The sequence below is a fragment of the Lathamus discolor genome, chromosome 4 (genome assembly GCF_037157495.1).
Source record: "Lathamus discolor isolate bLatDis1 chromosome 4, bLatDis1.hap1, whole genome shotgun sequence".
Lineage (NCBI taxonomy): Eukaryota > Metazoa > Chordata > Aves > Psittaciformes > Psittacidae > Lathamus > Lathamus discolor.
This window is the reverse complement of record NC_088887.1, coordinates 119,914,135-119,941,246: the sequence shown is the minus strand read 5'-3', so window position 1 is coordinate 119,941,246 and position 27,112 is coordinate 119,914,135. Positions and strand designations below refer to the sequence as shown.

The window sequence follows — 27,112 nt, the reverse complement described above, 5'->3', positions numbered from 1 at the left end:
TTGCTCTGGAATGAACTTCTGTGGTAGCACAGGAATTTAGGTCTCAAAATAGTGTTTTCAGAGGCTGTGCAGAAATACTTTATTCACTCTGTGGTTCTTAAGCACAGCTTTGAGATCTGAATGTATTTTCAAGGTCTCCTGTGATACTTACGAATCTCAGTGGCATGTCTGTGCACCGCAGCATCATAGAATCACAGAATCATAGTTAGGGTTGGAAATGACCTTAAGATCATCCAGTTCCACCACCACCCCCCCGCCATGGGCAGGGACACCTCACACTAAACCATCCCACCCAAGGCTCTGTCCAACCTGGCCTTGAACACCGCCAGGGATGGAGCACTCACAGCTTCCTTGGGCAACCCATTCCAGTGCCTCACCATGCTGGAGATCTGTGTGTAAACCCCAGGTAAGCAGGTAAATCTGCATGGGGCAGTCGTCATAAAGAAATGTTATATAGGCAAAAGTAAAAGTTCAAGTTTCAGCAAACATTGCAACATGGTCCTTTAGCTTGAGTGTAGCAACCAGCTGGTGCTGTCCTAATGCTTATGGCTCAATACCTGACTGCAAGAGTCTCCGTGATTTCAGCAATGTTCTGCACTATAGACAATTAAGAATATTTTTAGTAACATAGTGAAGATCCCACCTCAGGTCAGTGAATTGCGCTGGTATATATGGGACATATATCTGTAACCTAACTTGGCAGAGGCCTGGGCATATTCAGAATGATTGCTGATGTCTTTAAAGTCTTTTTATAGCTTTCCATTTCATTATGTTTATTCTAATTATAGATGTCATTTTATTAAATGTCAGAGGTACAAGTAATATAAAAACATAAATGATTTCTCTCCTCATAATCATATTTTCCCCAGATTGAAGCAAAGCAAACAGCCACACATTTCCCTCAAACCCGATTATGGGAAAGGAAATGCTGTACCCATTTCTCTTGCATGTTTTAATCAATCAGTCAATCTCTGTGAGAGAGGTTTAGCTCACTGAAATTTTGAATCACATGCAAATAGCATGAGGTGTGTTCACAGAAACGGTTTCACCAACCTCAGCCTCCTTTTTCCCCCCTTTTTTACCTCTTTTTATTTCCTTTGTTTTGTTTCCCCAGTTGCAGAGATCCAGTAGAACAAGCCAAAGGAGGATTTGGCATAGGTCTCTAAGACAGAACTGCTGCAGAAGCCACCACTGATAAAACTCGTGCGAGAAAAAGGTTAAAATTGGGTAGTGGAAAAATGACATCTCTTTCCAAACTTCAGTAAACCAATTGAACTAAGCAGACAGGTCCTTAACTCCATTGTTCAGTCAGCTCTTTCAATTGATGTTGGCTTTTTCTATTAGCTGTGTGAGGCAGGAGCTTTGATGAAGGGTTTTGAGAAGGGAATGTGGCCATCTGAATGACTCAGTTGCTGCTCCTGCGCCCGCAGCACTGCGTTGTTGCTACACAAAGACATCCAGCTAAATGTTATTTCTCTGTTTTTAAGATCTTTTAAAAGAACTCTCACTTAGAAATGAACATTTCAGGAAGCACTTCTGTCTGAAGAAAGGAGGGCGTTGTAAGTAGCAGGATAACTAACATCACTAGAAATCTGATTTCATATTTGGCAATAAAACACAATACTTGATTACCAGTCAGATGCTGATTGAGAACAGCTTTGGTTCCTAGCTCTGAATCCAGTATTGTGATTTAACCTCAGTGCAAACAGCTTTCTTTGCAATTGCAGTGTCACATTCTTGCCAGAATTGCAGGATTTTTCTTCAAAAATGTAATTCCCTGGATTTACATGAAAGCTCCTCAATGGGACCATAGGTTACTGTTGACTACACTGTTTGTCATCTCCATTCACCCTTTCTTTCCAAGTATTGTGAATGGTGTATTCAATATAGGTCTAGAAACAAAGAATACACATCCTCTACTGTGCTTCTTTCACCCTTCTCCTTGAATGCGTTCCCTACTTGCTCTTTCTTTGTTCATTTACTATTTCTTAAAATACAGATTTATATTTCCTGTACATAATAGTTACAAAAAAAGGAGCCTTTTCAGAAGATCATTTTATACTTCCCAGTTAAAAGAAACGTCATTGATGCTTCTTCCGCTTCTTATTTAAAGACACAAAAGCTAAACTATCAGTCTGATTTGGAACCACAAGCAAGGAGACTTCTCATTGCATTTTGATCCCAGCTGCATTGCACGTTTAATAGTTTGAAGTATGGGTTTTGCAAGAGTTTCCACTCCAACTCTTCTGACTTCAGTTATTTTCAGTCTGACATGTCTTCTAAACACTACATGTTGTCTGTAGGGTACAAGATGAGGTTCTGTTCTTGTAATTGCTCCCTGTATTTTTTCCGTAGTCCTTGGTTGAATATGAGTATTTTATTAAAAAATAATTATAAATATATATATAAATATATATAAATATTTATTTATTTATAGAAATAAATAAATGCTTAATCCAGAAAAAGGGAAATTCAGAGGAAAGAGAATCTGGCTATAAATCCTGTTTTCCCTTACATTTGGCTCTGGATTTCCTCTGAACAAGTCACAAGTTGTGCCTTATGATCCTATTGTGTCTTGGAGGAAGTGGCTGCTGTGTGGCGATGGCAGTTCTCTGCCTGTAGCTGTTGCTGGTTCTTCTGGGGTTTTGTGGTCCGACATGGTGGGGCCTCCTTCCTGCTGCTTGGTGAGAGGAGGGCAAGAAAAGGTTTTCCATCAGTTTTTCCATTCCAGTCCTGGCAAAGTGGAAGAATGAGGAAAGCAGGTGTTTATTCCAACTGGGGAAAGTTGGGATATAGAGACACCACGAAGGAAGGGCTTAACTTTGGTCTTGGGGGAAGCGTTGAAGTTAATTGCAGCCGGTGCATGGACATTTTCTTTCTGCTCTGTGCATTTCCAGTTGTCTTGATATAATAATTGGTTGGTGTCTCTTAAGAGCTACATTTCCATGTGGATGGATGGACAAAAATGTTTGCATGTCTGTACAGGATACCATAACTTAGTTTGAAATGCGGATGTTCCTTTTGGGTTGAGTTATCTTTGTGAGATATGCAAGTTTTAATGTCTTTAATAAGATATCAAGAAAAGGTAATTAGTTGACATGGCCATAATTAAAGTGTCTTTATCTCAACCCATGAATCTTACCATTTTTTTCCTATTTAGGTAGTTGAAAACAGCTTAGAACTGGGCTTGAACTAATTCTTCTATTTCTGTGATTCAGAATGAGTAAGTGTGTGCCGCTGGGTTTTGAAGTTCTTCATAATCCTGGTTTTCAGTGGTGATTAATCTGTACTTTAAATCTTGGAGTCATAACCCACTTGATTGGAACTGGATGATCGTAAGGTCCTTTCCCACCCTTACTATTCTATGTTTAACATGGTGGAACGTGTCAGACCATGAGGAGGTTTGGAAAATGCGTTTATTATTGCAAAAAGAAATGAGCTTTTGAGAATAACAGAGGACAGGTGGGGAGGAAATACAGAATAGGAGTTCCTCGTGCAGAAAGAAGGAGCAAAAAGAGGAGATGGAAAACAAGAGAGATGAATACAGAAGACAGCTCAGAAAAAGGATAGTTGCTGATGACTTCTAAGAATGGGGAGAAGAACTTGGTGTCTGAAGACAGACTGGTGTTCCTGCCCATGGCAAGGGGCTGGAACTAGATGATCTTCAGGGTCCCTTCCAAACCAAACCATTCTGTGACTCTAAGACAAGGAATAAAGGACAGAAAAACAGGAGGAGGAAGGCATAGTAACCTCCCTAGGTAGCTTAAAACAGAAAGTGGATTACCCTCTGGAGTTCAGCACAGCTCACAAAAGAGCTTAGATAGCCCTTAATTCCTAATAACAAGGGATTTAATAGCAAGGGATGTAGCTGGCGTGTTCAGACACAGTCACATTTCATCACTCTGATCCTCCCTTCCCCATTAAACAAGACACCATGATCGGAAACGTGGTCCTCCCCCGGCCAGTGTTTATTGGCAGATGTGCTGCAGTAATATGCCAACACATGCCCTGTGCTTGCAGTGTTCCCTTTCCACGTGGCCATAATGAGAGCTCTGCATATGGGAGTTTCTAATTTACTCTTACCCTGAAGGATAACATAAGCAATATGGGATGCTGTTAAACATGGCACATGTTGTTGTTGGAAGTTGCTTTCTCCTTACCTGTTCCATGGGTGAAAAGTGATTTGTTTCTTCAGAAGGCTTCTTGTGAAGGGAATAGGAATTGGTCACGGAGAAAATCTTGACAAGAGTTATGGCAAGACATACTAATAAGAAAGCCCAAAACATAATTGCTGGCATCCAGCCTTACAGTTCAGTGTGGGAACTCCTCCTTCCCACAGGATGGAGGGAGAGTATAGACTCACGTACAGCACCTCTTTACATACACAAACAAAAATAATTAGAGTTCATGCGTGTCTTGTAGTATAGTTAGTATCAAGCTTTGGCTTTGCTCCACTTTTGCTGTTTTCTGTATGAAAAAATAAATGTGTGTGGCCCTAAGTTATAAATATGTGCGATTAAAATTGACCCTATTTGCTCATGAGCCAAAATTGTTCCAGGAGGGGAGTTTGGAGAACCCAAATTTATTGCTGTGGCTCCTTGATTCTTCTGCTTCTCCAGCTCCAACCGTGGCTCTGGCCAAAACCGAGCTGGAGCAGAGCATTTCTGCTGTGGCATCAGGTACATGGTGTCTAGTGGGGACAACTGACAGAGTCGCTGGTGCTATTGGCTTTGTACCAGGGACATATTCTTCTGTGATGGGAAAATGGAGCCAGATTATGTGCCATTTAAATGACTGCTCTCTGGGCAAATAAACCAAACTCCAGGCTGCCCTGTTGCAACTTGGGATTTGGTCCCTGGGCTGTTCAGGGTGGTGGGAATGGTGGCAAAGGTGAGCTACACTGAGCACCCCTAATGACATACAGCTCACCCTTTATCTCAGACCTTCGAGGTTAAATAATCCCCTAAATAACCCTAAAAACAAGCTTATAACGCAGTGTTGAGATTTCTCTGTCTCAGGGGTATCTGCAACGCTGGGCGCATGTAATGCGTTTTACTGTGCTCATTTGCAGCTTGAATAGCTCCCGGGGGTCAGCAGCAGAGTGCAGGCTTTTTCACCCCTTGGGCAATGAAGCATTGAGTAAAAGTTATTATTACCAATTAGTGGTGGCATTATTATTACCAATTAGTGGCTGTATGAAGCAAATCATTAGTGTTAGTTCAGTTATTAGCAGCCAGGTGTTCATGAAACGTGCCATGTGCAGCTTGCATTATGCCTCAGCGCTCAGTGTCGGGGCCAGTCACTGAGTATGTGGCTGGCGTCTCTGTGCTGTCCCTGTGTGGGGTTCTGTTGTGTCCCCCCAAAAAGAAGTGTGTTTGTAGTCAGTGTGGAGGGTTTTTTTATGTATCCACTGAGTGAATAAATAAGGCAATTTCAATCTCTAGACAAGTATTTTGAAACCTTTAAATATACTGTATTGATGATGTACAGCCAAAACTTCAGTTTCCAGTTTAGTTCTTGTTTTGCTGCTTCATTTATAAGAGCAAAACTGCCAAGTCAGAGAAAGGAAAGTTACAGTGCAAACTGCTCTTGATCCAAAGTATTGTTTCTCAAGGACTCCTATTTTTGAAACCCCTAATACACACTTATTTCCACATAGCCATTAGTTTTGCAAAATAGCTTTGCACAAGACATTGTAGACAGCAAGCAGCATGAATTGAGCTCTGTTGAAGAACTTAAATCGCACTTTCATACTGTGTTATAATTAAAAAAAAAATAGAAAGTTAATGGGAAAAAAACAATGGTGAATTTGGCCTTATTTACATATTGAACTGTGTGTTTAACCTCAGTGCATTTTGCTGGAGATTCATAGCTGTAGCTCTGTATAGAATAATAAATAAAACGAGTAAGAACAACTGATAAAATCCCAATGCACTCAGTACTTACTGTGTAGAATTGACTTCAATCATGTAATTAGAAGAGGCATTAGAAATCTTTTTCATGTTTTGGGGAGTAAAGAGCGGGAGGTTGGAGTGCTGTTTGCTCTCTTGGCCATTCAGATGTCTTCTTATTTTCAATATTAGTGAAGAAAAGCTTCGAATGAGGATTTGAGGACAGTTTATATAGCAAAGGAATTGTAAGAGAGCATCAGGCAGGTCAGGTCAGTTCCAGCACTAGTTGGGTAGGGACATCTGGTGGTGTGATAGAGTAATAATTGAACACTTGCAACTAGAAGTGCAGTTGCGTTGGAATGATTAAGGCAAAACCATCATTAAGCTCGTACTGTAACTACTTTTCTGTTTCAGTATCGTTCTAGAAACACTCCTGTGTGCGTTTACATTTCAGTTTGTGTATGGTCTTAATTTACTGGAAAGAAAAGGGCCTATTGAGCTGTCAGCTTGCAGACATAACGTGTTCAACTCCCTTAACTCAAAGGGCATTAACTTACAGTCGTTGTGAGTTTAAAATCGAACTCCTGATACTGGACCATGGTTCTGTGGATAGAGCGGGTGTATGTGCCAGGGATTTGCCGTGATCTATGGGCAAAGCTGATTTCATTTGTTCTGGTCCATCACTCACCAATTGTTTCAATCCATCTTTCAGTCCATCTTCCTGTAAAAATATTAGGATAATTTTCAGCTTGTGAATTCCATAGGGAAAGAATCATAAAAAGTAAAACGTTTGCATACCCATGGTTACAAACTTCTATGTTAATTAAAGATACAGCGAGCAGTTTTCTGTGCATGTGTTTACCCTGAACCCTATGTACATCATATACATGAGCAATATTTCAGGTACGGTCATTTTAAAAGAGAAACTTTTTAAGATGAATCATCTAGTGCTGTGTGAAACTATCTGATACTCATTTAGCACTGTGCACATGGCGATAAAACCAAGTCCTTGCAAACACACATGTGGAAGGCCATACCCTTGGGAAGACCTTCTCAGAAGCTTTTAAAGCTGTCACATCTTACCAGAGCTTGCCTGCCAGGAGAAATCACAACTTTCTTGGCCTGAGCACATCTTTAATCTCACAGTGCTCTTTCTGCTGTTTGTGTATCCAGCCATCATTAGCACGTGTTGACCACGCATGGTGCCTTGCGGGACACAATGTCATGGGCTCTCAGGAGGGTATGGGCACAGGCTTTCCAGGGACCACTTGGTTTCAGCAGGCAGAAGACAGAGGGTTACTTTCATGCACTCCAACTTAAGAAGCCTTTGCAACCTCTGTGCTGTCTTGTCTTAGAATAGATGTGTTCATGAGAACACGTAAGTTGATAAGTTACTAGTTTGTGCTTTGTGAAATTCATCTGGATTTATGTAATCTTTATGTGCTTTATGGATTCTTATCAAGAATTCATTTTTACCATGATGTGTTTGCCGAGTCTATAAAAAGAAAAGGGGTGAACCCCCAAGCATCTGCTCTTTGCTTTGCTACATGACACTGAGAAGTCTACCAGGAAGGATCAAGCTTCAGCTCCTTTCAGTGTACCCAGGGCACAAAAAAGTCAATAACTTAAATCTTTCACAGCCAGTTTTGGACTCTTTACCATGGTCATCATTCACACAAGGAACCCTGTAGTCTATAAGGAAGTATATCTATAGTCATGCTCAGAATCAGCATAACCACTATATAACTGAAAAACTGGGACTTTGAGAGTCTTCTTAAAGTAATGAGCTGTAGAGACCAGCACTGTGCAAAGTAGAACAAGTTATCTCAAAGTCAGAATAACTATTGCTTGCAGCTCTCCACAGGAGGGTGGGTATTTTGTTGAGGTCCAACGCTCCTTTCTCTCCTTGCATTAACATTTCTGTTTCGGAAAACTGATCATGACTTCTTTTCCATAAAGCAGCCATTCTTTGTCCGATGAAATCTTCCACTGTCACCCCAGTGGTTCTGTCACCATCCTTTAAAAATGTCTCCACGCTTGGTTTGGCTAAAAGAGAGAAGCACTGACATTTGTATGCTGTGCCCTTTGTTTCCGAGATGTCCCAAGGCTGTGGTGACAACTGTGGAGTCAGCGATAGCCACAGAGTTGTTACAGACGTGGTGTTTGTTTTCTGTTAATAAGAGCTAGTGTTCATCCACAGCCCTTCTATGCAATGTTTAATCTAGAACTTTATAGTGCAAGCACCCTGTTATAGAAAAACCTGTTACTTTTATCTTTCAGATGCAAAGATGGCTTGAAAGGATTTACATACTCTGCACTAAAGTAAGTATAGATATAGATAGATACAGTAAGTATAGATTCTGTGAGTACATAGTTTACAGTGGAGATTTGAAGGAATCCTGCATGGTGGCAGCTGTGGGAGAAGAGTATTCCTAAGAAATAGGAAAGAGAGGAAACTCTCCCAGAGGATTTCTCTCTGGCAAGAGAAGAATATATTTGGGACCATCATTAAAGGAATTGCAGACAATGTGGTTATTTTTGAAGGAGCATTAATATTTCCAAGAGTGGGGTTCCTGATACTCTTCCGGAAGTAAATGGCTCCCTGTTTTGACCTGGAGTTTATTTGCTGCATTTACAAGATGTTTAATGAATACGAAGGTGGTTCTGTAATCAGCATCCAAATAAAGCATGGATTCCTACCATAGTTGTTTGAGATATCCTCAACATGCGACTAAACTTTGTGTCTATTGTCGTGGTCCAGGCTCTCCTAGAATTTACTTTGTGATGTGATCCTCTGGTGTTACTCTGTTGTACTTACAGGAAGTTCTCCCATCTTTGTGTCTAGAATCAGAAGTACAAAGACACGTTATTCTTCCCTTTCCCTTACATACTCTGCCACCTGTCTGCCACTCAGATCACAGAATAGTTTAGGCTGGAAAGGACCCTAAAGCTCATGCAGTTCATGTGCCATGCAGGGACACCTTGCACTAGAGCAGGTTGCTCCAAGCCCCTGTGTCCAACCTGGCCTTGAACACTGCCAGGGATGGGGCAGCCACAGCTTCTCTGGGCACCCTGTGCCAGCGCCTCAGCACCCTCACAGGGAAGAATTTAATCCTTGTATCTAATCTCAGTCTCTCCTTTGTAATCTCTCCTTTGACATCCCTCCTTGCCCTGTCCTTACAGGCCCTTGTAAAAAGTCCCTCTTCAGCTTTCTTGTCAGCCATCTTTAGGTACTGGAAGAAAAGAGCTAAAGTCAAGCAGACAGATTTGCTGTTGTTGGTAGTGGGAAATATAACATTTAGAGCTATGAAACAGCCACATTTGGTAGAAGGTGCCAGTGGTTAAATAATACAGTCTGTAGTCCAGAAATGAAAACAGTCCTATATCAACATGCAGAAACTCGCTTTCTGAAATCACCAGTTCAGTCACATACTGAATGACAAAGCTTTTATACCTTCATCGCCCTCAGCAAGCCTAACACAGTGTAACTTGCATTATAGTGCAAAGTGTTTGGAAACATCTTGCCATGGTGTCCTCCACAGCCCTTGATACGCAGTAATTCTATACCTAAGGTGAACCAGTGTATTGACAATATCAACTTCTGGGTGAAGAAGGAGGGTTGAAGATGAAGCCAAACAAAACAAAGCTGATGCTCTTGGTGGGAGCAAAAACATGTTGAAGATTTTACAAAACAGATGTTTTATAAAAATATTACAGTCATTATCAGGCTTTATGTAACCTCATTTTGCTGCAGAGAATGGAGACATTTCACGTGCCCTTCTAATTTTCTTACTTAGTGTTCGTCCTTTGTATGTGAAATGTATTTCCCCAGTAATATTCTTGTTCCTAGCTTTAAAACATTCCTGGCACCAATTGTGACCATTACTTGAAGTTTAAATATGTGTCAGCGGAATGATCTTTGCAAAGAGATAGTTTGGCAGCTGTATAGGGTGCAGACCTGTGGGTAACTTCAAGCGTGTCTTAAACACTTAGAGGCTTAACTGGCCTTTATGTATTTCTTTGAGTTATTTATATAATGGTTGTTTTGTTTTTTTCTCTCAGGTTCATTGTAGGGAAAGAAGAAATCCCCACTCATTCGTTTTCACCTGAAGCAGCATTTTCAAAAACAGATAGAAAGATAAAGCCCTGTGAAAAAGTATCGCAGCGGATGAACATACTGACTCTGACAAAAAAGCTCATGGACAAAGTGTGAGTCAAAGAAAACAGCAAAAAAACAGAACAGAATGAATCATTCTTTACTTAGATCACTTTAATGTTTTGTTACATTCTATTTGACAATGCTTTATAATGCTTTTGCTTTGCATTCAAGTGGTTTGCATTTCATTGTTACTGGGTAGTTGGCAGTGGCAAACGATGAACTTTAATAAAAGCAAAATTTAAGACATTTATGTCATAGCAGTGACTTGCAACGTGCACTTATCTAATGAGGGAAGGTAAATTCAGTCAGTTCTGAGTTGCAGAGTGGCGCTTGCTTTGCAGTTTTCAGCAAAACCAGCTCATGGGGGGGTTGTGCTGCTGCTTGTAGTGATATTAAGGAGGGGAAATTGCACAGCGGCAGACCTTAGGTCACCATAAGTCACTGTAACATCATCTTTTTGGGGAGCTACATTCCTGTATTGCATAGCAGGAACTGCCTTAGAACGCAATTGATAGCGTGTAGCCTGCCTCCACTGTCAGCAATTGCAAAAGAGTGAGTCTGAAACTGTTTTGCACAAGTTCAGAGCTAGACAGCTGAAGATAGGTTAGTCAGGTTCACTCCTGGTCTACAGGATCCAGGTTATTGCCCTTTAGTATGAGCTTGAGGAAATTACATCAGATAGATTTGCGGTTCAGGTGATGTACTTCTGCTGTGCTTGATTTGTCAGCTTCAGGTATGTTGGGTGCCACAAAGTGACATTCATTTACAAGGAAAATGAAGAAAAAAAATGGGATCTGTTCATACCACAGCTATCAATCTTCACTGCCATTGACCTCTCCATGAACAGTTTTATGACCAGATCTTTACCTGCTGGCATGCAGGAGAGGAACAGCTCTCCGAAGCGCATTGTGTTCTCAAAGTCAGCAGTGGCTTTTCAGGCACAACTGTTTCAGATAACAAAAGATCTTCAAGGAGAAGGCAGCTCCAGCCTTATGCAGATCCTTTTAGATGAGTTGGCTTATACCCATCTTGTCTTAAATACCTCTTACTCAATTTGCTGGAGATAGTTCATAGCTCCTCCACTGTTCATTAAATACGAGGATCTGTGGGTGAACAAGAGCATTTTTGCTTTAAGGTTTTTCAGTTCCCAACTCAGACATTGAGAAAACTTTCAGATGTCAGTCTTACTGCTCTGCCAGGTTTCTCCTCCATATGGTTCTTTTCAGTATAATTGAGTCTAAATGCCTGTAACCTGATCACATTCTCATTACAATTTTTGCTGCATAAACTGACCTCACAGATGATTTATGGCCATTATACTTTATAGTACACGATTCAGAACTTCCAACATATTTGACACAGTATATAAATTGTGTCATTTATTTTGCATTAAAACTTAAATACTTGGCTATAGGAAAATGCAATGTTCAGACCTGGTATGACATTACTTCTTGTAATTCTACATAATGCAGGGCTAACAACTGTACAATCCATGCGTCCCACCATCCCAAGCCAGGCTCTTTTAAATGCTCAAGGTCAAATTCTCAGTCTGAAGTGAGGGCTCCATAAAAATCTACATAGTAGGATCAGTAGCATAGAAGTGGAAGGCTTGTAATTGAGAGAAGTCTCACTGGGCATCTCTGCGTTTGTATGTTCTTCATTGCCCTCCAGTGAACCTTACAATGGTATGGAAGATATAAGGATGCAGATATCAAGTATCCTTCTAGAACCACAGAACAGAGATTGGGAAGGTTCACAACATTTCCCCATGTTCACCACAGCAGAAAATTTGTTCTTTAATTCTGCATTTAATGTGTAGCATGGCGCAAAAGGTTGGCTCCAAGTAAGTGTGCAGACACTTCTTGCTGTACAGCTCAAGTATTGTTAGTTTTTATTATCCTTTTATAGCATCATAAAAGTTCACAGTGCCCTTCGGTGGGTAATGGGGAGAATGAGTGGTGGGAAAATAGCACTTTATGTATTTTTAGGCAAGAAAAAATTATGAAGTCTCTTGTTGATGATACTGAAAACAGCTACGGGTTTATATGTGTTTCATTGTGCTCTTTGCAGGTGCAAACATGGCCCAAGGCACAGATGCTGTAAACACTACGGAGATAATTGCATCTCATATTGTATTAAAGTAAGTGCAGAAAAAGTTAAATCGACAAACCCTGGCAAAGTCTTTAGTTGGAAAAAGCATATACTTATAGTGAGAATGGAGCCTGTTACTCATTGTGCTTCTGTTGAAAATGTGACAAGCCTGAAAACAGGTTTTCTCAATTTAGGACGGGGTGGTGGTGGGGTTAAAGTTCCTGGTCTCTCAGATTAGCCGTAGTGAATGAATAACATACAAATGTGTGGGAAAACATGGGCTAGCAAGCAAGGAACTTGTTTAACTATGTGATGCACTTGAGGGCTGAGCCCACTTGTGGCTCCACCCGAAATCAGTCACTGGGAATGTGCTGCTCTGGCACGCTGCTGCTCAGCCCCATGCCCACTTCTCCATTATGTTATTTTAAGGGCTCAGGGTAATGAGAGATTGGTCACAGTTGCTGCTCCCAGGATGAACTGTTCATGTTCAGTGGCATAATTCACCTTCCATCATTAATGTGATCAGCACATGTTGCTGGATAGTAACATGGATACTGGATGAATACAGTAGCATGAATACTGGATAGAGATTTAGTTTGGCCGGCATTGGGTTGACACATGTGGTACCAACTGCTAATGCCTCTTTTAGGAGTTGGTAAGACTCCAGAAGATCTCCATCACTTGAACATTCATCCATTTTTATACATGGAGCAGCAAAAATGGATTTGAGGATCTTGAGATGCTTTTGATATCAATTACTTTCAAAAATACCTTCTTTAAATTACAATTCTCCATACAATTAGTGTTATCTCAGAAGCACTATGCTTAAATTTACCATCAGAAGAGACTTAGCACAACATTCATTCATGTATGTTTATTAAAAACATCATTTTGTGTCTTATTAACACTCCTTTTACACTGCAGTATATTAGCATACCACTGCGTAACATGGATACAAGCTGTGCTGGAGCTGGTAGGATTTGGGATGGTACATAAGTGTTCTGCTGAATTATAATGAGAATATGCAGTAGAGCATTCATGAGTAGTTCGGGGTAGTTACATCGCTTTCCTGTTGTAGCTATGACATATTTATCAGAGCCCAGATTAAGGTTATAGTTTTACAACCTCTCACCACCATCTCAATCCACTTAATGTTTCGTTCCTGAGCTCTTTTATTCAAGGTGTAACATCTCTGGGGACACAGACATTCCCTTTGCTTTGTGCTTGTGCGGTGCCTTGCCCAGTAAGTTTGCTGTTCAATGCCTCCTGGCCTGCTTTGTCTCTCATTCCCTGAATGTTCATGTTTGGTCAGCATCCTCTGGGGAGCAAACATTCCCTGTGCCTTCATTTGCAGAGTACTCTATGTTTTTCCCATAGACATTGGTGTCTGGCCTTCACAATCAGTGTGCAATACTGCAGCGAATATTAGATTCAAACCAAAGAAGTGATTTCATGGGTTGGCATGCTGCATTTCCAGATCTCTGCTGATAGTATCTCCTAGCGTGCATCTTTTTCCATGGGTGCCTTGTGATAACTTCAGTCTGTTGCACTTTTACATAAAGTGCTGTCTTCCATTACTTAGGCATATTTTACAGTAATTAGCTCTTAACTACTGTTAGTCCAGGCTTGCTTTCTGAGATTCTTACTACACTCACAGAAAATCCTTATGCATTGTGCTGCATGCTCAGCAGTCATAACTCTCCATAACTCTCAAATCTCTTGTCACACTGTATTGTTTTACAAGTGCAGTTAGAATAAACAAGTAAGAATTTTTGTTCAGCTACTAATGGAACTGATGCCCCTTCTCCATGGAAGACTGTCATGATCTGCTGGAAGAATAGTTGTGCATATGGGTAAAGAGAGAGGTGATCTGACCAGTATGGGATACAATGAATTTGAAATGTGTGTAAAACAGAAGGGTGACTGAGAAATAGGAACTAGTCTTTGTTAAATTACTCTAGTTGAGAGACACAAATCTGATTTCCGGTTGTGAGTTCTTCAGATTACAGTAGACCAGCCCCACACTACCCTTTGTGTCCTTTCTTGGCTGAGTGGGGAGATGTGTCAGTGATGAAAAGGAGAAAAAAAAGAGGGATATTCAGGAGTCCCTGTCTTTGGTTGTTTATTCAGCATCATTTTTACAGTGTTTCTCATATCCTTGGAAGGGGATAAGGGGAAATGAAAACCCAAAAGATGATAGAGCTGAACTAAGTCTAAAAAAAGACATTTTTATAAGGTTGTTCTCTCTTTAGATAAACCAGTTGTGCTTTTAAACTGTACTTCATTCTTGTCCCAGTTTTGTATAGCATTTGAGTATAAATTATTCTTGACTGGAATAACATATTCAGAGATATACCACTGAAGTGGCAGCCAGATCTTTGAATTTCCTGACTTTTTGGAGACTTGTTTTTAAATTATAGGAGAAAAAAATTTCTTTTGGTGTATTTGGATTTTTAAAGATCCAAAATCCTGAAAACATTTTCAGTTCTCTCTATGGCCGTTCCTGGAGTCGATCAGTAGTAACTGTCACCTGACATGACTCGAGCATGTTTTTGTAATTCCATATCTGTGAGGGAACTTTCCAATCTAATAATGATCTTACGAGCTGCTCACTGCCAAAATTTCCCCTCCGTGCTATATTTTTCTGTACCGTTGAGCATCTCATCTTCTCATTTTCACATCTGAGCTTTAATTGCCATTTCTAGCCCTTTTCCTCCTGCTTCACATTTAAATGCACATTAGGTAGTTGGCAGAATTCATTATAGGTATTAAGTAACATTTAGTAATGTGTTACCACCTGATTTTATAGACTTCCTTTCACATTTTAAATATCTAAAGTGCTTTAGGTTTGTAAATGTTTGAAAAGAGCCACCAGAAGCAGTCAGAAGATATTTTTCCTCTTTTGGATTCCACTTGATTACAATAAGGAGGCATTAGCCAACAGTAGTAGCCCAGTTGTCCATTTGTTGCCCTGGTGCTGCAGATGACACCATATAACCCTCAGAGCTTACCTAATGACCAAAATGATAAAAAATAAATGAGTTTATTTTCTGATTATTGTAGTCTCTGCGGTCTGTCTCTTGAAGAAACATGAGCTACTGTACAGCCTGAACACATTTTAAGTCTCTTAACTAATTCCTGACACATTACAGCAGGTTGACTAAGGTTTGGTACGTTACTGAGCTCTGTTCATGTGCACACATGTGCTTTTCTGAATTCGAGTTATTGCCAGTATCTTGACTGCACTGTTAACTTTAGCAAAAAACAGAAGGTTTGTTTAATGAGCTTTGCAGATGTGGTTTCACCAGGCTGCTGCTTCTGGCTGAGTTGAGTTCCCAGCTCAAAAGTCTTTGTGGTGAAAGAGCTCTTAGCAGGGTTTTCTTCCCTCACTTATGTTTATTAGTGTCCTGTGTATACTCTACTGTTTTCTACCTCCGTTATTACTTGAAATCTTTTTATGGAATATAAAAGTTACTATATTTGGTGTTAATTATAAGATGTAATACTTTCTGTGGCTCTGAAACAAACACCTGTGTGATATGGATTCACCTGTTTGATGTAATGAGCTACGTAGAAAGATGTGCGCTATTTCATGCTGTTTGGTGCACGTCAAAACTAAAACTCCATCCTTCAGTTCAGCTCTTCTAAGAAGTGGAACTTCTTTATTCACAGCTACTGGGTTATTGGATGACACTATATTTTCTGTCATTTGATTCTCTTAAACCATTTCTTGACTAGCAGGGAGAGTAGATGCTTCAGGAAGATGTTATTACTGGATGTTTAACAACAATAGAATTTTATGAACTCCATGGTGCATTATAAAGTTCTGCAGGAGGCAAAAATACTGTTGAGTTTCTGAGTTTGAAAGGTTGCTCGATCAAACCCTTTGCCAGTTGTATCTGAAATTGTTTCAGTGTCCCTGAGTATCTTAGAAAATCATGAGCTTGGGGCGCCTGCTTTACTTGCTAATGGGGAGTGTACATAGTTTTCACATACGACATCCTCCAAAGAACAGATTTAATTCAGAATGATATGAGGAGTTCAGCCATGGGGTAAGAATAATGATAGGAAGCTTTGAAGGAAGTTGTAAAAAACCGGGGAGAAGAATTTGGAAAGAAAAAGTCAGTGTGGTTTTGTGACATGGTGTAAAAACAAGCAGATCCGTATCCAAGGTGCAGCAGTAAGAAAAATTCATTGGAACCACATTATTCTTTCTCAGTAGCTCTGCACGTAATCTGCCTTCCAGTTTCACCCTTTCTCTTGCTACAGGCATCATTCAGCCTCCAGTTTGGTTGAGGGAAAGTCCATGAGCATGTGCCAAGCCACCAGGGTCACTTTCTAATTCTCACACTTTCTGAGAGTTATTTTTGTGGACTTTCCCCTCCTTTGGTGCTTTCTGCAGACATCTGAGTGTAGAAGTGCTCTTTTTTTCCACCGCATTACTTTCCTCTGTATACCCGTTGCGGTTAAAAGCTCGTCAGTAATCTGGAAATGAAGTCATCAGGATTGTTTCAAAGGACAGAATTTTAGAGGCAGAAGAGAAATAAGAGTTTGTCCCTTGAGGCCTTTCAGATATTCACAGAAATTAAAGGAGAGTCAATTGACTGTGATTTTATTACCTTTGCTATTTTACAGGGGAATCGGGGAAAAAAACCCCAATCTTGAGTTTGAAGATGGGGCTGCATTTTACACTGTGTCTGCAGAGTTGGGTTTTAAACTGCTTGAAGTCAAAAATAAGTACTTCTGTAGATGTTTCTGCTTTTCCTTTTCCTGAATTTGTGGTTTCTTACCACAAAATCTCTTTCTTTTCTCTAGGGCTTCATTAGGATGTTCAGCATCGGTTACCTGATCCAGTGTTGCCTTCGGATTCCATCCACCTTCCGGCATCTGTTTACACAACCATCCCGGCTACTTTCGCTCTTCTACAACAAGGAAAACTTTCAGCTTGGAGCTTTTCTAGGATCTTTCGTCAGTATATACAAAGTAAGCTTTAGGCATACAAAAATGACAAATGCCGTGCGTTTTATTTCACTTTTCAGAATGTCACAAAGAGCTAAGTGTAGCCACTACATATGACTGGTGGTGTTTACTCTACAGCGACGAATTCTATAGTATTGCAGTAATGAAATCATAAATAGAAAACTAGTCATCTATTCTGTATGCTCTTGCTATCATTTCTGAATAAACCAGGTGGATTGTGCAGCATGGTATCAAGATCAGGAGTTAGGGTGTACTTCAGAGAAAGTGAATCGAGCAGCAGCAGCAGTGTTGCCACAGAGAAGCCACTTGCAGATTGTTTTTGGCTCAAATATCTGGAATTCTAACTTGACACTAAATAGCAGGAGATTGCAGAACATATATCACATGCAGCTGAGAAGACATTGCACTTACCACTTGCACTTCTACACCATTATAAAATGACAGATTGCAAACTGATGGGCATTCACGCAGCATTGTTGGGATTAATTAGATGATGTTTATTTATGCCAAAAGAGAATGTGGCAAAGCACACACCCTGAGGGAGACTGTATTAAGTAGTGCAGTGCTGAAGTGGCTTTTGCACTTTTATAGTCTTAATCACACATGTTGTTTTTCAACTGCCACTTTACTGGCTCTGTAAAGTTAAGATAATTCTGTATTATTGTGGAAGCTGAAATAATTTTGACGTCTTTTAAAAGCTTTAGTTGCAAAGTTCTATAGATACTCATTTTACAAGGGTGATGTGCTCTGACTTATAGTAAGTAAAGGAGAGTATAGGAGCTGAAATGCAGGAGATTGCGAAGAAATACAAGAAAATACATTTTCATGTGAAGGTAGCCAAATATTGGAACAGGTTGCCCAGTGAGGCTGTGTAGTCTCTATACTTGGAGGTGCTCAGAACTCAACTGGACAGGTTCCTGAGATACCTGCTCTAATTAGATCTGCTTCAGGCTGGAGCAGATGATCTCCAGAGGTCCCTTCCAACATAAATCATTCTTTGATTCCATGAAGAGTACACATTAGATGGATTAAAAGGCTGACATGAAGTATCAAAGTATCTCAAAGTAGACATCATTACTATAGTATTACATACTATTTCAAAGTAGACATCATTGGACTGTCATACTGAGCTACATAATGTTCTGTTGGTGCCGTCAGCACTGGACTGAGCTTTACTAAGTGGATCTAGAACCATTAACAGAAATTTGCTGGGGTAACATTTGGAGACAAATGTGTGGCTTTCCAAAACAGTTGAACAAAACAATGCAGAGTTTAAAGCAGACATGGAACAATCCACACCATTTGGTACCCTGCGGTAATCCAAATGAAATACATTGTAATACAGCCTAAGCCACAGTTACATCTATTCTGGCCTGAACAACTGTGTATTGTTGTCTGTGTCAACAAACAGGTTATTATGAGCATCATGGTGTCTTTTAGCCATATGCAGGTCTAACTTTTTAGATTAATATGTTTTCCTAGTTGCAGAATATATTAGATGTGTGGAAAAACCTCAAGATGTTTGGTGTATAGTTGAAAACAGACTTTATCGTGGGAAAGTCTAGACAACTACAGCAAATAAAGATGATGTGAATTCAAGATTAGTGTTAGAATTAGATTGGTATTGAAATTGGATTGATCTGCTGTCTGATTTTGAAAGAAATGGTAGTGGTAAACAGGTTTCAGGCACTGTGGATTATAGCTCACATTGCACAGTTCATACTGTGGGTTATATTACTAGGCTATAAATGAGTGTCTCTAGTCTATGCCTTATGAAAGAGAAATAACTAGGACTAATCCTGCTCTCTGTTCACCTGCAGGGTACTAGTTGCTTCCTGCGTTGGGTACGAAACCTAGATGATGAGCTTCATGCACTTGTAGCTGGTGAGTCCATGAAGAGAAGTTTATATTACCTCTGTTGGGACTTTGCTTCTTGTCAGTTCTCCCATTCCCTTTTCTGACTCCTATGATGAAAATAGGACCGTGTACATCAAGGTTGTGTCATGTTTCATAAAGCTTCAAATAAAGAGTTGCAATTAAAATTGTAAGGCAGATTCAGTCAAATGGTGTGGTTTTTATGGTCAGCTTCAAGGACTTTACACAAATGTAAAGTTGTCCTTTATTTCCAATTGTCGAGATGTGAGTTTCAAATAGTGACTCTTCCGTATGTGACAGGAGACCCATTTGAAAGGATGGGCTCCACCAGATACAAAGAAGGACCCTTTGCCATGAAATCTGTATGTGGTGCATGCCCTTCCTTGCTGTTTATGCATCTATCACATACTGGAACCTCAAGGGTCTCTCTTTGTGCAATGAGAGAGGAAATTTAAGCCCTGGACTACAGCTTTGCTTCAGGGTTTCAAAACTTCTCTTTTTAATAACAAAATCCATATTTTGATGGGCAGCACAGAGAGATCACTGAACTTTGTTGTAGCGACAGAAAACAATCTTGTGCCGTGTCTCCTGAGCTAACATACTGCAATGTAGATCACAATCTTAACAATCCTTTTGTTCTCCAATTGTTGCAGGGTGTTTAGCAGGAATTTCCATGATGTTTTACAAAAGTACTACTATCTCTATGTATCTGGCATCCAAACTAGTAGAGGTAAGATACTACCCTTGTAACAGAGCTCTTTATTTCATCTATCTTTTCAAGGCAGAAAAAGAAAATGACTTGTGCAAGATTTGTTGGACAATTCCAGTATAATACAAAGCTGTGTGGCAGTGGTGTGTTTCAGTACCTGTGCACCAAGAGGCAGTGCCTTTTCTTGGTCTTATTTCTTTCTTATTTTCTTTTCTGTGACTCATTTTAAAAGTCCTTTATCCACTGGTCTCCATGTATGTTCTCCATGAATTTATTTAATCTCCTGATAGCCCTTTGCTTTGTAGCTTTTTGCAGACTTTTTAAATCTGGAAGTTCCAAGAATTTTGCCAGAAACATAAATCAGACCTAGTCCTTAATTGCAGATTTATTGCCAAAAGCTACAGCTTCACTTCCTGCCTTTGTTCCCTAATTTTGGCATTCAGCAGTCTAAGATAACTCAAAATAGTTTAGGTTTTAGTTTATAGCTGGAGCTGTTCGTCGGTTTACTTCAACTGATTGAATTCCCAGCTTTGCAATGAACTTCGTTCTAATTACTGTTTTTCAGGCTTGAATTGTGACAATGAACTTGTTCAAATGAGAAGCCCAGGGAAGAATAAAGTTTGTAGAGTTTGGATTCGCCAGTGAAACTTTGCTAGCCAGTTTCTGATGTCTTACTGTGTTTATTCCACAAAATCAGGACTTAGTCATGATTATTTCCCCAAGAGCACCACTGGAATAAGTTGGGAACTTTCTCCTGTTAAGCATCATCCCCAAATCACAAAGCAGACCTCCAGGGCCTCGTGTCCTCGTGTTATTTATCCACCTCCACTACCAGAGCAGAATTCATTTCAAAGAATGCAAAAAGAAGGAACCTTTATTGTTGTGAAGCATAAAATTAAACATAAAAAGGGAAGATATTCTCTGTTTACTCTTGCTTCTTGTAATGCTAGGCCAAGCTCTGAAGGTAGTTCACATGTTGTTATATAAAAGCAAATCTGAGTTATCCATATTGATGTTTAGAACACCAGTTGTAAAAAACCCCAATATTATCTTATATTGCTGATGGTTTTCTCTGGCCTTTGAGATATTGTGGCTGCAGTGAAATAAGAAAAGGGCTGTGTGTTCTTTCTTTCTTTTATCATCTTACGCAAGCCAAGGGTAACTGACCGAAGAGGCGTGTGCTGCTTTGGAAGGTCAAGCTGTGCTCAGGAAAATAAACTTTACATGTTTTCTCAGAAAGTAAAGTATGTGATTTCAAGCTGTTTAGGAACAGTGAATATTCACTTTGTTGGGATAGTTATTGCATTGTTCTTTTGCTTGTTTAAAATGAAGAATTCCACACAGCAAACTTCCCTTTTTTTATCTCTGAGGTCTGTACTGGCCTTTTTAACACCCAAGGCTGTTGCTAGGTCCTGTTCTGTGCATTAATAGCCTCTCACTTTATGATCTTGGGTAACTTCTGTAAGCCATCTCCATCAATGTCACATTTCTGGACATATACAAAAATATAGGAGCGTAGGTTAGTAATGTTGACATGTTTTTTTGAAAAGGTAAAATAAATAAGAGCTAAAAAGCTACTTTATTTTGCTTCATTCAGCATTTTTTTTTTCTTATTTTTATAGACTATATACTTCAAAGGCATTGAAGCAGGGAAGGTTCCCTATTTTCCTCATGCAGATAGCATCATCTATGCCATTTCCACGTCGATATGCTTTCAGGCAGTAAGTATGACGTTCTTTATGTCAAATGCTGAATGAAATGAGGAGCACAGGATTACAGTGATTCCAGCAAGATGCTGTGAATCAGGGCTCCTGCTTTTGAGTGTCATTGTGGGAAGATAATTTCTAGGACTCAAATTTCTAATATGCTTGTAGCTGAATACATTATAGAAAGCACTGAACTTCAAATGTATTGACCTAGAGGATGAATGTAAATGCATGGGCTTTCATAAGCATGTGAAAGGACAGTTTGTCAAGGAGACATATAGTATATTGTAATATTTTAATACCCATAAACATTTTAATACCCATTAAAGTTTTTAATCAACTGGAAGTTTTCACTTGAAGCTAACTTGAAGTTGCCGAATTGAAAAAATCTGCCAAAGTTAGTAAGAAAATCTGAAGTTTTATGTTCAGACAAGCTGTAGCTATCATCGTTTGCACTTCCCAAGTCAGTTGCATGCCTTCAGCTTCAGTCCACTTATCAGCTGCATCAACGGGAAAGCTCCTTTTCAGTGGTACCCAAATTACTCTTCTATGCTACTACATCTCCATTTCTAGACCTGCTGCTGAAACATCCCACTGCATGTTTTCTGGACCTCCATAGCTATATGTATTTTTCGTACCCTTCAATAAAGGGAGTATAAAATGACCCTAAAACAGTCTTTTGTGCTTAACCACATAGTGCCACTCCCCATTGCTCCCAAAGGGAATATCTCTCATTCTAGTATCAAAGAGAACTGATATTTTAATGCTTGGGATGTGCCTAAAGATCTGCAGCATTGAGATCTCCAAAATAACTATTGGCAAGGACTGTCATCTCAGGCTAACAGAAATAATGTTCGTATGAGAAAGGAGGAAAGGATTTTTCATTACTTAATAACTGATTGGAAAAAGACTCCAAGAATAGAAGTAAATTCCTAGGTTTAGGAGGGAGGAAGGAAGGAAGGGGAAATTAGCAAAGGGATCTGTGCTGAGACATTTGTTGCTCACTATATTCATAAGTGACCTGGAAAAGTAATGAAATAGAAGTCAAGGATTTTGGTTATGTATCGTTATTTAAGATATGTAACATGAAATATAAAGGTGACTACAAGAAATGGAAGATCACAAAATGCAGAGTGGCATAAAATAGTAGGTAAATTTGGCATCCATAGGTGCAAAATTGTGTGTGTAGGAATAGCAAGGATTATTGCTGCTTTCTCTGCAATGAGAACTAAGTTATCTGCCACCACTCTTGAAAGGCAGTCTTGTGGGAATATTGGTATGCTGGTGGTGGGCATAGAGAGCGTTGCATTCAGCTGTGAGCTGCTTGTCTGGTGGTAATTCTGGCCATTGGCAGGTGATCACAGCTGCTTTCACACCACGAATTAGGAGATGATGTTTTAAAAATTAAATACATATTTGTATTTCATGTAATACATATCCATATATTCAGGAAGAACTTCTTTACTGTAAGAGTGACAGAGCACTGGAACAGGTTGCCCAGGGGGGTGGTGGAGTCTCCTACACTGGAGATATTCAAGGCCCGCCTGGACAAGTTCCTGTGTGATGTACTGTAGGTTACTCTGCTCTTGCAGGGGGGTTGGACTAGATGATCTTTTTAGGTCCCTTTCAACCCTTGGGATTCTGTGATTCTGTGATATATATATCCATAACTATCCTTTCACTGGGTTTGGCAACGTTCTGTAGCAGCTGAAGCTTTTCCCTGGCACTCAGCAGGCTCTGACACAGTTCTCTCCTTGCAGGCTGTCATGGAAGTTCAGAACCTGAGACCTTCATACTGGAAGTTTCTTCTGCGACTAACAAAGGGCAGGTATGTAGTCAGGGGTATGTTACGGCTTGTCCAAGCACATCATTGATCACACTTAGCTTTCCATGTCATTTGCTGTCAACAGCAGAGCTGTAGTGCATATGGGCTAATTTCCTGGGTATTTACTTTGCTTTTCAACTGGTTTCCAGTCTGCTGGAAGTTCTTTGCTGCTGAAGTGACGTTGCTGGGTTTAGTCTAATGACAGGAGCAAAGGCTTAAATCTAGTTAAGACTATTTAGCAGACGAGGATTTAACTTGAAGACTTTTTTATCTTTTAGTTCATTTGGAGGGTGGAATGCTTTCAGATTTCAATGGAAAATGAAGAATTCAGTAAGCAACTATACAGGCTAAAGAAATCACGTAGTATGTGCAGTGGTTGCCAACATGGTATTAATAGTAATGTTTAAAAGCATTACTAGAAATGTCAGAGTACTTCCTAAGAATACTTTGAAGATTCATTAGGGCTTTTTTATAGGCCATTTATTCAAATTCAGAAAGGAATCTTTTTTCCTTGGAAAGCTATTGAAAAATTTCCACTTATTATAACCATAAATTTACACTTTAATGTCTTACTGGATATTTTTCCTCTTATTTGCTGCAGGGATCTAAAATGCTGACTCTTTAAAATAGGTTTTGCTGGAACTGATTTCTAAAAATACAGTTTAGTGAAGTGTACACTATTACTCTGATGTGTAAGGCATCAGTGCAAACATCAGGAACAAGGCATCCAAATCTCAGTGTAGATCAGGTTAGGAATGGGATTATACGAGGTAATGTCTGTCATGACAGTGAGCTCTCCAGACTATAAAAACAGAAGTGAAATCAGAGCCCAGTCCCTGGAACATGTTGAACCTACACTCCCCGTGGCACAGCACACTCTTAGCTGGACAGGAGGTGACTGAGTACACTGCTAGACATCATAGGCACCTTTTGGGATGCTTGGAGGCAGCCTGCAGGCACCCTCTGAGGCCATACAGACATGGTACAGGGGTGACATCGGTGCAGATGTCCAATTTTGGCTGCGTTTTTCCCTCTTTTCTGAATCCTAAGATTGCTTTAATTGAAACAGAGGAGGGAAAATAAATTCCTTTCTGCTTTTTTCTTTTATCTGAAGCAAATTTCTGTAATAGTAATTTTGACACTCCATAGAGGTGATTTCTTTTGACATTCCATAGGTCTTTCACTCTACAGTTTTGAATGTGAAATGAAATGGAAATAGGTTGTAACACCTGTAAAATTGTTACCCAGACATGTGCAAGCACGGCCAGAGTTTGCTCTGCTGGCACAAGAAAGGACAGTAGTGTTTTCTTTTACTTTTCTTTGTGGATTTAAAAGTAGAATAGGACTCTCCCCTTTGTCACAAGTGTGTTCTATAAAGTACATCTACACAAAGCACTACTAAACAGATACGTCAGATGTGGTTTCTTTTTAATCTTTATTGCCCAAAAGGAAAACTTGCAACCTCTAAACAGTGCAGGCCTGTTTAATAAGATTTGGGTGGTGTTCCATAAAATGAAATCATTTCAACAATAATTCTACTCTTTTTCATCATTAAATGAATAATCCATTCCTGCCTTCATATCTCTTCTTTTCCAGGTTTGCTGTCATGAACAGGAAAGCTTTAGATGTATTTGGTACCGAAGCATCTAAGTACTTCAAGGATTTCACACCTAAGCTTGACCCAAGATACACTGTTGTACCACCAGAGCTACCGCTGGAGTTGTCTTGAACACGACAGTGTATCTTGTCATTGAATGTGATCAGCTTTTTGTCCTGAGAAGTTAATTAACTTAACAGTCGTATATATGGAGGAGGGCTTGGGCTCCACTTCAGTATTATTTCAATGAGAAATGCTTTCTACCAATCAAAAGTACTGAAGCTTTGCAGGAAAGTGTGGCTTAATGATTAAGCCCCTTCCGTAAGCAGAAACTATTTTTGGATGACTGTAGTTGGTTGTCAGTCTGGTAGATTCCTGAATGAATTAAACAAATGAGTAATATATTTAGAGAAGTAAAATATAAATTATCCATAACAACTTCCAGAAAAATCTGTAGTTCACAGTAGTAAAGCTAAAAGTAATCCTTAATTTAGAAAGGAAGACAAGTGGCATAGTTTAGGTCCAGAATTTTACCTGATCTTACAGCTATTGCAGTCAGGTAGAAATGCCTCCTTGGATTTCTAAATTGTGTCACTGCCCACTGGTTATTTAAAACGGCAGTATTTTTACACAGCTATAGCTGCAAAATAAGGGGTTCCTCTGGAAAGGAAAATACATGTTAATACAGAAACCATGTGCCAGGGCTGTGAATCCCACTGGTGATGCGGGTAACAGAGAAGGCAAGTGGTGGTACCAGCGGCTGCTGCGTGGCAAGGAGCAGGGGGTGTGGTGGTTAGGATCTGCCAAGTGGAAAAGGACAGAAGCAGTGGAGGAAGGAATGAAACGTTCCGGGTTCCGAGATGGTGCTGGGAACAGCCGGCAGTTCCAGACCTAAAAAAAGCCAAGAACAAAACAAAACTCCCCCAAAATACACCGAAATGAAATGTTTGTTTTTAAAGGGCTTGACACTGTCGCTTTCGATGGTGCATGGGGTTGTTTGTCAAGCTGCAGCGCCAGCCAGCATCTCAAGTGTTTCTTTTAAAGAGAGCTGACCCCCTGAGGTGAGACTCAGAGAATGGTTTTGATGGTCATTTTAATAGGGTTTTTATCTTGTACGTGGTGAAAAATGTTTTTCCATCAAGCCATCAGACAGCCACGACTGGGACAGTTGCATTCAGTTTAATGGGGTACTCAGTGCAAATAACTACCTACACAAATTCCATCTCAATTTTACCCCGAGTATTCCTGCAGATAAGAGCTTGTGTTCTAAAGCAAGACCTTGACGTGCTAATTGCTGCTTATTTTTGCTTTTTGGGGCTCTTTTTCTATTAGAATCCATTCAGGTGATGCTGAATGGTGTTCGTTACTTAGAGCTTAATGAAAAGATGAACTATATTCACATTCAACTGAAGAGAGACCAGGTAAGCCAGGGAGTGGAAATTGTAGTAGGTTGCTTGTGTTGGGAGTCTTTGTCAAATGATAGGAATTGGATTAATGAATAGAATCTCTGTCTTGTAATACAGCTCTAAGTGTATTTTAATTCCCACTAGTTTTCTTATTACTGAATATACAGTAATTTTTATCAGATTTGTAGGAATGTCGTGAAAATCGTATCAGTCTGTGCACAAAACCTGCTTCTTCATCAGCTACTGCAGCAGTGATGCTTTATCGCTGGTACTAAAGGTGCTTCGTCCTTTCAAACAGCAGTTGTCCAAGTTAGTGTGAATAAAGTTCTGCAAGCTAGTTTGTATGCAGTATTTTATTGCTTGAAATCTTACCTTAAAATTCCTTAAAAGGAAATAAAGAGTTAATTCAACAAGAACTTTTAAAGGATTATAATAGGTTTGTAGCGTTTTTCCACTGGAATATGGTCTGAAATATTTGACCTTGTAAAGTCTGAGAAGTTATGTATTTTAGGTAATACGTTAGAACTCACACACTATATTATGAATACTTTGTAGTGTAACTATGTACCATTCCCAAACGTAAAGATATTTTATAGATGGATTCATTTTCTTCACTGGAATGACACTTGTGATTGTTTCTCTATTTGAAGTAAGAAAAATCCAAGTACTACATCTCAGCAGCTAAACAATAGTTCTGTCTACGTTTTCCTGCTTCCAAAATCCACAGTCCTTGTAGCGAGTTATTTTTGTGTAATATAAAAAGAAATTAAAAAGTTATAAATTATTTTTATTCAGATCAAGTATATGTAAGAGGAAAAAAATAAAGTCCTAATGTTTTTCCCAATAATAAACAGTTGCTGCTTGAAAAAGTGA

General features: G+C 39.6%; 1 protein-coding gene across 1 annotated transcript in view; it reads left to right on the top strand.

Moving 5' to 3' along the window:
* TMEM135 (transmembrane protein 135) overlaps positions 1-27,112 on the top strand; it is a 168,122-nt gene extending 141,010 nt beyond the window's left edge. Inside the window, exons 7-15 of the mRNA XM_065678794.1 lie at positions 8,172-8,213; positions 9,954-10,100; positions 12,121-12,190; positions 16,957-17,124; positions 18,942-19,005; positions 19,650-19,726; positions 21,328-21,426; positions 23,172-23,239; positions 24,833-27,112. Of these exons, the coding sequence (XP_065534866.1) occupies positions 8,172-8,213; positions 9,954-10,100; positions 12,121-12,190; positions 16,957-17,124; positions 18,942-19,005; positions 19,650-19,726; positions 21,328-21,426; positions 23,172-23,239; positions 24,833-24,965 (868 nt within the window). The 3' untranslated portion in view covers positions 24,966-27,112. The remainder of the gene's footprint in view (positions 1-8,171; positions 8,214-9,953; positions 10,101-12,120; positions 12,191-16,956; positions 17,125-18,941; positions 19,006-19,649; positions 19,727-21,327; positions 21,427-23,171; positions 23,240-24,832) is intronic.